The sequence below is a fragment of the Brassica napus genome, chromosome C1, assembly GCF_020379485.1.
Source record: "Brassica napus cultivar Da-Ae chromosome C1, Da-Ae, whole genome shotgun sequence".
In the NCBI taxonomy this organism is placed as follows: Eukaryota; Viridiplantae; Streptophyta; class Magnoliopsida; order Brassicales; family Brassicaceae; genus Brassica; species Brassica napus.
The window spans coordinates 47,274,067-47,284,014 of record NC_063444.1 but is presented as its reverse complement, the minus strand read 5'-3'; the positions used below and the strand labels follow the sequence as shown (position 1 = coordinate 47,284,014).

Genomic DNA, 9,948 nt, shown 5'->3' with positions numbered 1-9,948 from the left:
ACTGAGACATAATTGAATACAAAGTGATCAACGACACAACAAAATAAGCAAGAAGATGATTCATATCCAGCCGCCCAAACAAAGGACCATTCCTCTCTAAGATGCATAGAAGCCTGTTTTTTTTTCAATGGGCCCAAACAAAGCATAGAAGCGTAAACGGAAACACAATGGGCCCAGTAATTGGTCCCATAGCCCACGTTCTTCGCGCTCTCGGTTTGCTTCTTCCCCTACTGGCCCGATAAAAATATTATTTTTTGACCCAGAACAAGAAAGAAAAAAAATACAAATCTGAGTTCTGTTATGTAGTAGGGAACCCTAGATCTAACCCTAGCCGTCAGATTAGATCAATGGGGAGATGTCTTCTGGACCGTTGGAATCTTAGGAAGCAGCAATGGTGGAGGTAGAAGAGTCGCATTCGTGGGGTATCCAAAAGAGGCGTGAAGATTATTGTTTTTTTTTTTTTCATGTTGATGGCCAGCAATTCGAATTTTCTTCTCTAGCTGTATATTTTGTTATCTCGGTGGTGATGTGTGATTTGGTCGCGCGTACGGGTCGGCTCCAGCAACGGTACAAGGATGGCTCGCGTCTCGTAGCTGGGTACTGATCCACCCACCCTTGTTGTTTTATTACATATGTTTTGTCTTAAAATTTCATGCTTTGGTTTGTAATGTGTTTCTTTCTCATCCATGGGGCTTATACTATGATCATGCATGATGGGTATATAAAAGTTGGGATTTTTCTTTGGTTTTTGATTTTTTTTTTTTTCCTATACGCAAGATTCTACTACGTTGTGTTCTTGTCTGAATTTGAGAAGATTCATGCATTTATTTAGGAAGGAGAGACGTGCAATTAGGATTTTTGTAGTGTTGACAAGATTTAGACTTTGTTTTGGTCTTGGTTACATGATTTTGTTGAGTCTTTAGTTGTCTTTTAATTTCATGTTTCTGGAGATGATGGATGGACCTTGCTTTAACAAGTTTAACATCACGCGTTTGCAGGTGTATTCCTTTTAGGTATATAAACTCTGACGAAAATGATAGTTCCGGATCTGGGAAAGTAGTTCAAGTGCTGATGATCAGCTCATCTAGTGGACCGGGACTTTTGTTTCCCAAGGTACCAGCAACTACAATTCCTACTTGCTTTTGATTCATCTTCTTTTGAAGTGATCGTATATATAGGGAGGATGGGAGAATGATGAAACAGTCAAAGAAGCTGCTGTACGGGAAGCTGTGGAAGAAGCAGGAGTCCGTGGGATTCTTATGGTAAGCCCCCCCCCCCCCCCCCCCTTTTCACACCGTGTTTCCCTTTTGTTTGTTGGTTGCTGAATGTGTAAAAAATGTGACTACTTGCAGGATTTTTTGGGAGATTATGAGTTCAAGAGCAAAACGCACCAAGATGAGTGTAGCCCAGAAGGTTTATGTAAAGCTGCAATGTACGCCTTGTATGTGAAGGAAGAGCTGGAGACTTGGCCGGAACAGAAGACTAGAACGAGGACATGGCTTACAATTGGAGAAGCTGTAGAGAATTGCAGGCACGCTTGGATGAAGGATGCCTTGGTTGATGGGTTCTGTAAATGGCATAAGGAGAAGATGTGCAAAGGAGATGAAGATTGAAGTTTAAGTGTGCATAAAAACTCTGAACTTGGAGAATCTTGCGACTGCGAAACATAGGAGTTTCAATTGTTTTCTCTTTCACAGTTGTCTTCATTATTTTCAATAATTCTGAAAAGAAAGACAGCTCATAACAATCGTGTTTAGCCTAATTCATAATTAAGATGTTCAAATATGACTATTATCTGCTTTTACATGATTGAGATGTATTGTTTTTTTCTGTCAATCATGATTGAGATGTTTATCATTATGAATTCATGAATTTGTTATAATGCACATATTGATTTTTAAATTTTCATTAGAACTTCAGCTGGATGAAAAACCGCAAGCTTTCTATGTTTCATCATTATCAATTAAGTGCTCTAATGCATCTAAGAGTTCTTGAACAAATGATATAACATATAAGATCTATAACATGTGCTACCATATTCCATACACCGGGGAACAGATCGGACCATTGCAGCAATTCGTAGCCAAACAGAACAGATTAGCTGTGGCGCTTATAATTTGAAAGAGTAATAAATAAAGAGTTAAACCAATATGGAACAAGAGCAGCAACAAGGAACTTGATAAACCCCCGGTTCAGCAGAACCGGAACCATATCGATTGACGATTGTTTATTAACATGTCTTCATCAAAGGCCCACCGCACAAACACTCGTTGTCACTGAACGACGTCGCTTCGAGGTGATCAAAAGGAGAACCCGTTGGAATAGGCCCACAAAGCTTGTTGTTGCTGATATCGAGATGGCCCACAAACTTAGCTGACGTTAGCGAATCAGGGATCCGACCCGCTAGATTATTATGAGACAAATCAAGCGCCACGAAATAGGTAGTGGATCCGAAAACGTCGGGTATGGATCCTTCCAACGCATTTCGGCTCAGATTCAAAACACCATAACCGGAATTGCTGAGAAGCGAACCGGGGATCGTACCGGTTAGCGAGTTGCAATCGAGATTCAACAGAGAGAGTACCTTCATGTTACCCACCCATTCGGGTATCGGACCCTCGATATGGTTCCTCGATAGATCCAGATCCGCTAACCGGTCCATACCGGAGATCGACTCTGGAAGTGACCCGGTTAGTTCGTTACGGCCCAGTAACGCCCTGCTCAGCATCTTCAACGATCCGAAATCCGCCGGGATCTCGCCGGAGATTCCGTTCTCCGTCAGCTCAAGATGCTTCAACTCGGAGAGTGACGTCAGCGACGACGGAATCTCGCCGGACATCCGATTCTCCGCGAGGTTTAGAACGCCGAGTTTGGTGAGTTTGCCGATATCGGTTGGAATCTCTCCGGTGATCCTATTCCCGGCGAGGTCGAGGATACGGAGAGAAGCTAAGGACGTTATGCAAGGAGGAATCTCGCCGGAGATTCCTTTCCAGTCAGCGAGGACGAAGGAAGTGAGTGCGGTTAAGTCGCAAACCGCCGGGTCAATCGAACCGGACATATAACCGGACCGGCCTGCTTTTTGGAAAATAGCGTCTTCGGATTCGCCCCGGAGAGAAATATCAGTGACCCGACCCGAGTCAGGATCGCAGCTGATACCGTACCATCCCTTGCAACAGTCCGTGTTTTTGGACCAAGTGTTGAAGATGCCGAGGTTTGGTTCGCTTAGTGACGACTTGAAGGCATTGAGAGCCGTCTGATCGGTAGGGGAGCATGATCGGACGACGGTGATGACTGAGATGAAAGCGACGGCGAGTAAGGAAGTAAGCGGCGATGCCAACAACTTTGTCATTTTTGAAATAAATATAAGACGGTGAAGACTGAAGAGAGTGGTGTTATGTCAATACTGGATTATATAGAAATGCTGAGGGAAGAAAAGAGAGACATTGCATGTGCATGGTATCATGGGCATGTGCGTGTTACTACTATTGTTCTATATAGTATATATTAACTTTACAAATGTATTTTTATTTGTTTATGCATAAAGAGGAGGGTCATGTGTATATGTCAGTTTTTACTTTAAATATTTGATCTATTCAGATGCATCGAGTATTCAACAATGATCCCGTAAAAAAATAAGTTCATGTTAATTTGTAATTCAATGGTTTTTATGATATTTTGTAAATTTAGTTGATATTACAGAAATTACATTTTAATCGCAATTTAAGAATATAAAGCGAAAATAAATTGTGATATATTTACATGCTAAATGGAGTATACAATGCCATAAGATCCATGCATGCATGTATTATAGAGAGTTAACTTTTTATTTCTCATGTTACGGAGCAATCATGATGATCTCTCTATTACAGAAACTCCAAAACTTCACATCAATAAAGCATTATATGACTAATTATGTTTGATAATGTACTAATTATTAGACAACATTTTAATTAAAATAAGTAACGAGGTTGGGCCTCCATAAATACTTTTACATGTGACTCGTGTGGTCCTACCAGAAGCATTAAGCATCTCCTCCTCTGTCCAGATACTTGATCTGCCTTTAGTTTTTCTCTGAGGCCATACTCACAATCAAAAATTGTTGCAGGTGATCTAATTAACTTATATACTACTAATATTTTACGTGTAACTTTTTTTAATAACTGTATTTCACATATAACCTTGATAAGAAAATAATATTTTTGACCAAAACCAGTTCTTCTCCAGCATTTATGACCTAGATAGATCTCGTAGTTCGCACCGTCTAGGTTATGACATGATTCAACCACCATCACATGCCAACTGCTGCCAAGGGTGCAAGATCCATTTTCATGGAGCTGTCTTTATTACTATTGTCTAAATTTTGAAGCTGTTGGATGAATTTTAAACCTGCAACCGTTTTCAATTACTATATATCTCAATAGCTATTTAACTTGTGACTGACAAGATTCATTTGAATTCTCAGACCTTGGAAAAGCAATATATTTCGTCTTTGGCATAAAAGACGAATTTGCAACAGTTACCAGTCTCTAACGTATCATTTACATATTTGTTTATGCTCATGTTGATACATTAGTAACATTACACAAGAGAACAAAAGAAAGCATAGTAGATGAGGCATTCAGTAATAAATATCCTTCCAACAAGTGATATCTTTTTTATCATAATAACTCAGACCTATACATTGATGTTTCAACTCTTCATTTTGTTTGTTTAAGATGAATAAAAAACAGAGTTACAAAGTTTTTTTTTTGTTATATATAAAGAAAAAAAGAGAAGGAACTTGAAGTGTTTCTGCAATGTGTTTTATATATAGTGGATATGTTGAATATATAGAATAATATATTATAGATTGTGGTGAAATGTGAGTCAAGGGGTAGAAGAAGGTCCAGCCAAGTCACCACCGCCTGAGATGGAGATGAGAGGTCGACGTAAGATACTTCTACTAACGAGATGCGAATCAAGAAACACAACAATGACTGTTATATCATCATGAAAATGTCTCCGCACTCCTCTGTCAATCTTTTTAAGATCTGAATATCTCATCTCTCTCTTCTTTGCTGCTTCTCTTAGAGCTGTTTTTATCAGCTTCCTCGCAATCCCCTGCACACATACATACGTTTCAATCAACATGAAGATGAAAAGAAAAAGAGAAAGAAACAAAGAGTCTTACATTACGCGGGCCAGTGTTCACAATGTCAACAGCTTCCTGATTGGTCATGTGCTCCCATAAACCGTCTGATGCAAATATGAGAAACTTATCCTCTGAATGGATTTTGTGTACTGTAATTGCAGGCTCTGCTAAAAGGATTGGTGTATGGAAAGTCTCAGACACTCTGAACTTTGCCAATAGCGGCTCCCTGTTGAACTCTGCTTTCTTTAAGTAGGCATCACCTATTGACCGTGACACCTTCAAGAAAAAAGAACAAGCATTCAGAATCAGATTTTGGCAACAAATCTTCTATGCATATGCCACATAATTGCGTCATTCACACACTACTTTTTATCTGGAATATTTAAAACTAACCAAATTGTCCTGTATTTTTATTTGAAAACCCGAAAAAACCGAATTATCTGACTTTTAAACCCGAATTACCTGAAAAACCGAAACCAAATTGGACCGGAAGCTATCTCAGATATTAGCTGATTCCCAACTTTGTTACTCGAACCGAAAACCACAATAAAACAAAACCAAGTTTTTTAAATACCCGAACATATCCTATATCTTTAGACCTGAAAAACGAAACGATATTCGAAATGCCAATGTAACAAGAGTCTAGAAATGACATTTTGCATTACCGTGAGAGTATTTTTACCTGTATAATACCTTTGACACGCCATACTTTGTGTTTCAAGACCACAATCTGAGGATCATCTGGATGCAACAACCGCAACTCCTCTCTCACAGATTCATAACTTGCGTTGTGCTCAGAAGATAACTGAACAGCCTTGACAAGTTTATATGCTTTCTCCAGTTTTCCTAGCACAACCCGAGAGTCTCCCGCGTTAGCAATGTACAAAGATCCACTACATATGATCCCTACCAGACAACAAGCTCCAACAGAAGCAATCTGAGGCTTTGTCTGCCATTGCCGCCGCACAAGAGAAAGAAACTCCTCCTCTGTAGCTAAAAATGCTTTCGTTATAACGGATGCAGACATTCCATGATTCTCCGACGTAAACTCTGCATCAGAGAAAATGTCAACACTTTCTAAAAATCGGTCTAGGAGACGCCTATGTGTCCGCCTAGTCGGCAAATCGGATTTAAACGATTTAAAAAAAAAAATCTGTATAGGTGTTCGAAAAAAATCAGTCTAGACACCCGCCTAAACATTAATACTTCCTAACCACCGCCTAGAGATTTCTCGAACATTGGTCAACACAAAATCTAATTTCAACACACAAAGCAAGACAAAAGCATTACTTACTTCTGATGTTATCGAAGAGGTGTTTATTAACAAACCGAGCTGCTTCAGGACCACCATGACCATCATAAACACCAACAAAAGTAGCTTGAGGACCCGAATCAAACATACTAACGGGACCTGACTCAAGCTTGCTATGATCTTCAAGAAGATTGTTAGCTTGAATCACAGACATTGAAAACTCTCCAGCAACATGGTTACCAGAGTCTTTATACCAAAGAAGCCCATCACACCTTCCATTAACATCTCCTCTCGTTGAATGATCTCCCTTCACAGAAGGTTTTCCCCAACATGGTGCTACGATCCGCAATATAGTCTCTGATACCATAACCCCTCCCCAAAGCTTCACTTTCATCCAAAGATATAAACTTTTTAAAAAACCCAACAGATCAAAAACTTGCTATTCCTCCTTCCCTAACCAAAAAATCAAAATCAAAATCTCTTACATAAACTCAATAACAACGGATCGTTGTCTGGAAATCAGACAGAACTGGATCAAACAATACCTTTTTGTTAAACCGTGAAGAACGGGATCAAGATCGAGATCGGGAAGTAGATTGTTTTCTGATGAGGAGTTACGATGCGAGGGGGAAGATCGTAACTCCGATTGGATTTACAGGAGAAAGAGGGGAAGAGAGATTGACAAATCTAGTTGCGACTCTGTCTGAATTCCATATTTGGGGGTTTGATTTCTCTGTATTTTCTGTCTTTTTAATTTTTGATTTTTTTTTTTTAATTTTCCGTTTCCGATTGCTTTTTTTTTTCCATTTGTTTTTCGAGTTTAGCTGTTTAGGCCATTGACCTCACAAACAACCCGGCTTTTTAGGCAGTTTTCTCTCCTGAATTTAGCAAATGTTTCTCTATTTCTCAAGATTAATAATTTTTTTTACTAATTTAGATATTTGTTTTCATTTTTAAAACAACTTTAAATATAAAATTAGCCGTTTGTAGTCGTTAAATGATTGAAAGGCCAATATTTGAAAATTTTCACTACAAAATTAATCCTGGTTTTTTTTTTGCTCAGAAATTAATCATATGATTAAATAGTGCAAGTTTTGAAGATTATAGTTAAAAAAGACACCTCCTGGTTGGACTTTGGAGGGCATAGTTAAGAAAAATAAGACTATTTAGTTGAGCACTTTAAGAAAAATTAGACTATTTAGTTGAGCACTTACACTTAAACACAGGCCCGGTTCAAAGAATGGATGGGCCATGTGCCGAATTAATCTTTTTTCTCCTTTAATTATGCTTGCTTTTAGAAGTTGCCCTTTATACACTGTCATACCCTTAAAGCCCGGCCCGCCTAAACCACTAAACCATGGCACATTTTCTATTTCACCCTAGCAACACAATGCAAACCATATACTGTATATCTTAAAATTATAATTTTTATATAAGCTTAATATCTGCTGTCTGCAATTTGGCATGTTGCCATGTTGGACGTAGAATCCTAGACCTTCACATGTCAGTTTTTTTTTCTACCGGTATTAACCTGCATAGTCTCATATATTTAAAATTATGTCTATACTTTCTAAAATAAAACTCTTTAAAAAGCTACAAATGACCTTAAAAACGGATTATACACAACATATGTATGTCTCTGATCTTAGTCAGCACCTCTAAATGCATCAGTATGAATTATATTTATTTCCGGTAAGAACTAAGAACTACTATATCGTTTTGGTTCATTATTAATCAGCAACAGCATATAGATATATATGATATTTTTCATATCCACAAATCACAATATATCTCTGTTTTAAAATAAACGATTTGTAAACTGTAAACAACTTGGTCCATATCCCCTCATATATCAATAAATAATCAATAGTATTAGAGTATAGTCAAAGAAAATCAGAATTGAAAATAAAAATGAAAGAGACGACATATTGGCCGGTGTGGGGTGTCATAAGGCATTCTAGAATGATTGAGATGCAATATTTAAATCATCCTGTAATTAAAGTGGACAGGGCAATTAGGTAATTTACAACCAGACGACGGAAAGTGGGGGTGGTGGAGAGAGATGATAAGAGTTGGAAACGCGTCTCTCCGAGGCTCATATTCCATTCATTTCCTTTCTCTCTCTCTCTTCTCTCGCTTTTATCTCTCTATATTCTCAATTCGTAAGCTCGCCGGAGAACGTGAAAAACAATATACATGGCGCAGAGAACGGAGAAGGAAGAGACGGAGTTCAAGGTCCTCGAAACCTTGACCACCACCCCAACGCTCTGCTCAAACAACTGCGGCGTTACAGCGAATCCAGCGACCAACAACATGTGTCAGAAATGTTTCAACGCCTCCGTCGCCGCCGCCGGCGTAGACTCAACCTCGATCTTGAAGAGATCAGCCAGATCCGTCAACCTTCGATCGACGCCAGCCAAAGTCGTGATTCGTCCCAGGGAGATCGACCCGGTTAAGAGAGATCAACAGACGATAAACCGGTGTTCCGGTTGTCGTAAGAAGGTCGGTTTGACCGGGTTCAGATGCCGATGCGGCGATCTTTTCTGCGCCGAGCACCGTTACTCGGATCGCCACGATTGCAGCTACGACTACAAAACCGCCGGACGCGAGGCGATCGCCAGAGAGAATCCGGTCGTCAAGGCGGCGAAGATGGTCAAAGTTTAAAGTTTAATTCAAATCGATTCAATCGTGAAAACTTGTGGTGGTTCGAGCAAAGGTCGTTAAGACAGAAGCTCGGAGTCGGAGACATCGATTAGATGTTGTCTGTTTGTAATGAAAGATCGTAGAGATTCTCTGCTGGATTAAAATCTGAACCTAAATTTTATTTCTTTTACTTTTTTTTTTCTTCTAGTTGATGATTAATTATTGTTTGGCTTTACGAATTCAAGACAAAGTTGTCGAGTGGCATGTGTATTGTAGATTCGGTAGAAATGAAGGGTGTTTTTGGTAAATTTAGGTAACGTGTCTCTGGTTTCGTGTGGTACTTTATCAAATGTTTATAATACTAGTACATTGTGCGTCACAACTCACTATAGCCAGCCAATTTCTCTCGACAACTTTGCTTGGCGTATAGAAGAGCGGCCAACAACATGATTGACTTGTTGCTAATAATTTTATTTCGTTTATGAACTTAATATCTTTGCGTGATGCAGTATCATGTGAATCACACAAGAAATATCCCGTGAAAAGACGAAGAGGAAGAGAGTTTTATTATATCATGCAACTATCGTTATTATACAATAAATAAAAGTGACCAATTGTATGTCTTACACGTATAACTCCAACCATATGTGAAAAGTCTTATTTCTTGGGCCTCGTCGTTTGTCCTAACAAATAATGCAATTACATAAGTTGGTGGGAAGTTAATTTAAATGTCAAACATCAACTTGGAAGGAGAGGCGAGTAGTCAACTGATGGGAATGTTGTACAAGTTGTCTTCGACCTTCCTCCAGTCCGAAACGTAATCGCATGCATATATCTCTCATACGACTCTTTTTTGAAGTTTGGTAAAACAAAATGCAACTGACTCATTTAATACGACGTTCCTTCTTAAACTGTCACTATG

General features: G+C 39.0%; 4 protein-coding genes across 5 annotated transcripts; 2 read left to right on the top strand and 2 right to left on the bottom strand.

Moving 5' to 3' along the window:
- The first annotated feature begins 258 nt into the window (after positions 1 to 258).
- LOC106375076 (nudix hydrolase 16, mitochondrial) lies at positions 259 to 1,791 on the top strand. Its single transcript, XM_048744662.1, has 4 exons — positions 259 to 597; positions 999 to 1,113; positions 1,179 to 1,262; positions 1,353 to 1,791. Exons 1-4 carry the CDS (start codon positions 392 to 394, stop codon positions 1,611 to 1,613), a joined length of 666 nt encoding a protein of 221 aa, XP_048600619.1. The 5' UTR covers positions 259 to 391; the 3' UTR covers positions 1,614 to 1,791.
- A 197-nt stretch (positions 1,792 to 1,988) lies between these two features.
- On the bottom strand, positions 1,989 to 3,397 carry LOC106377477 (DNA damage-repair/toleration protein DRT100). The gene has a single exon (XM_013817719.3). It carries the CDS (start codon positions 3,347 to 3,349, stop codon positions 2,231 to 2,233), a length of 1,119 nt encoding a protein of 372 aa, XP_013673173.1. The 5' UTR covers positions 3,350 to 3,397; the 3' UTR covers positions 1,989 to 2,230.
- Positions 3,398 to 4,617: 1,220 nt separating this feature from the next.
- On the bottom strand, positions 4,618 to 7,213 carry LOC106377476 (probable protein phosphatase 2C 38). 2 transcript variants are annotated; one of them, XM_013817718.3, is made up of 5 exons: positions 6,929 to 7,213; positions 6,426 to 6,831; positions 5,814 to 6,181; positions 5,171 to 5,407; positions 4,618 to 5,100 (listed from the first exon to the last, which is right to left on the bottom strand). In XM_013817718.3, exons 2-5 carry the CDS (start codon positions 6,775 to 6,777, stop codon positions 4,867 to 4,869), a joined length of 1,191 nt encoding a protein of 396 aa, XP_013673172.1. In that variant the 5' UTR covers positions 6,778 to 6,831; positions 6,929 to 7,213; the 3' UTR covers positions 4,618 to 4,866. The 2 variants fall into 2 exon arrangements, with proteins under 2 accessions (XP_013673172.1, XP_013673171.1); XM_013817717.3 differs by having other exon boundaries at positions 6,426 to 6,836; positions 6,929 to 7,192.
- A 1,182-nt stretch (positions 7,214 to 8,395) lies between these two features.
- LOC106377478 (zinc finger A20 and AN1 domain-containing stress-associated protein 5) lies at positions 8,396 to 9,334 on the top strand. The gene has a single exon (XM_013817721.3). It carries the CDS (start codon positions 8,580 to 8,582, stop codon positions 9,045 to 9,047), a length of 468 nt encoding a protein of 155 aa, XP_013673175.1. The 5' UTR covers positions 8,396 to 8,579; the 3' UTR covers positions 9,048 to 9,334.
- Positions 9,335 to 9,948: the final 614 nt, after the last annotated feature.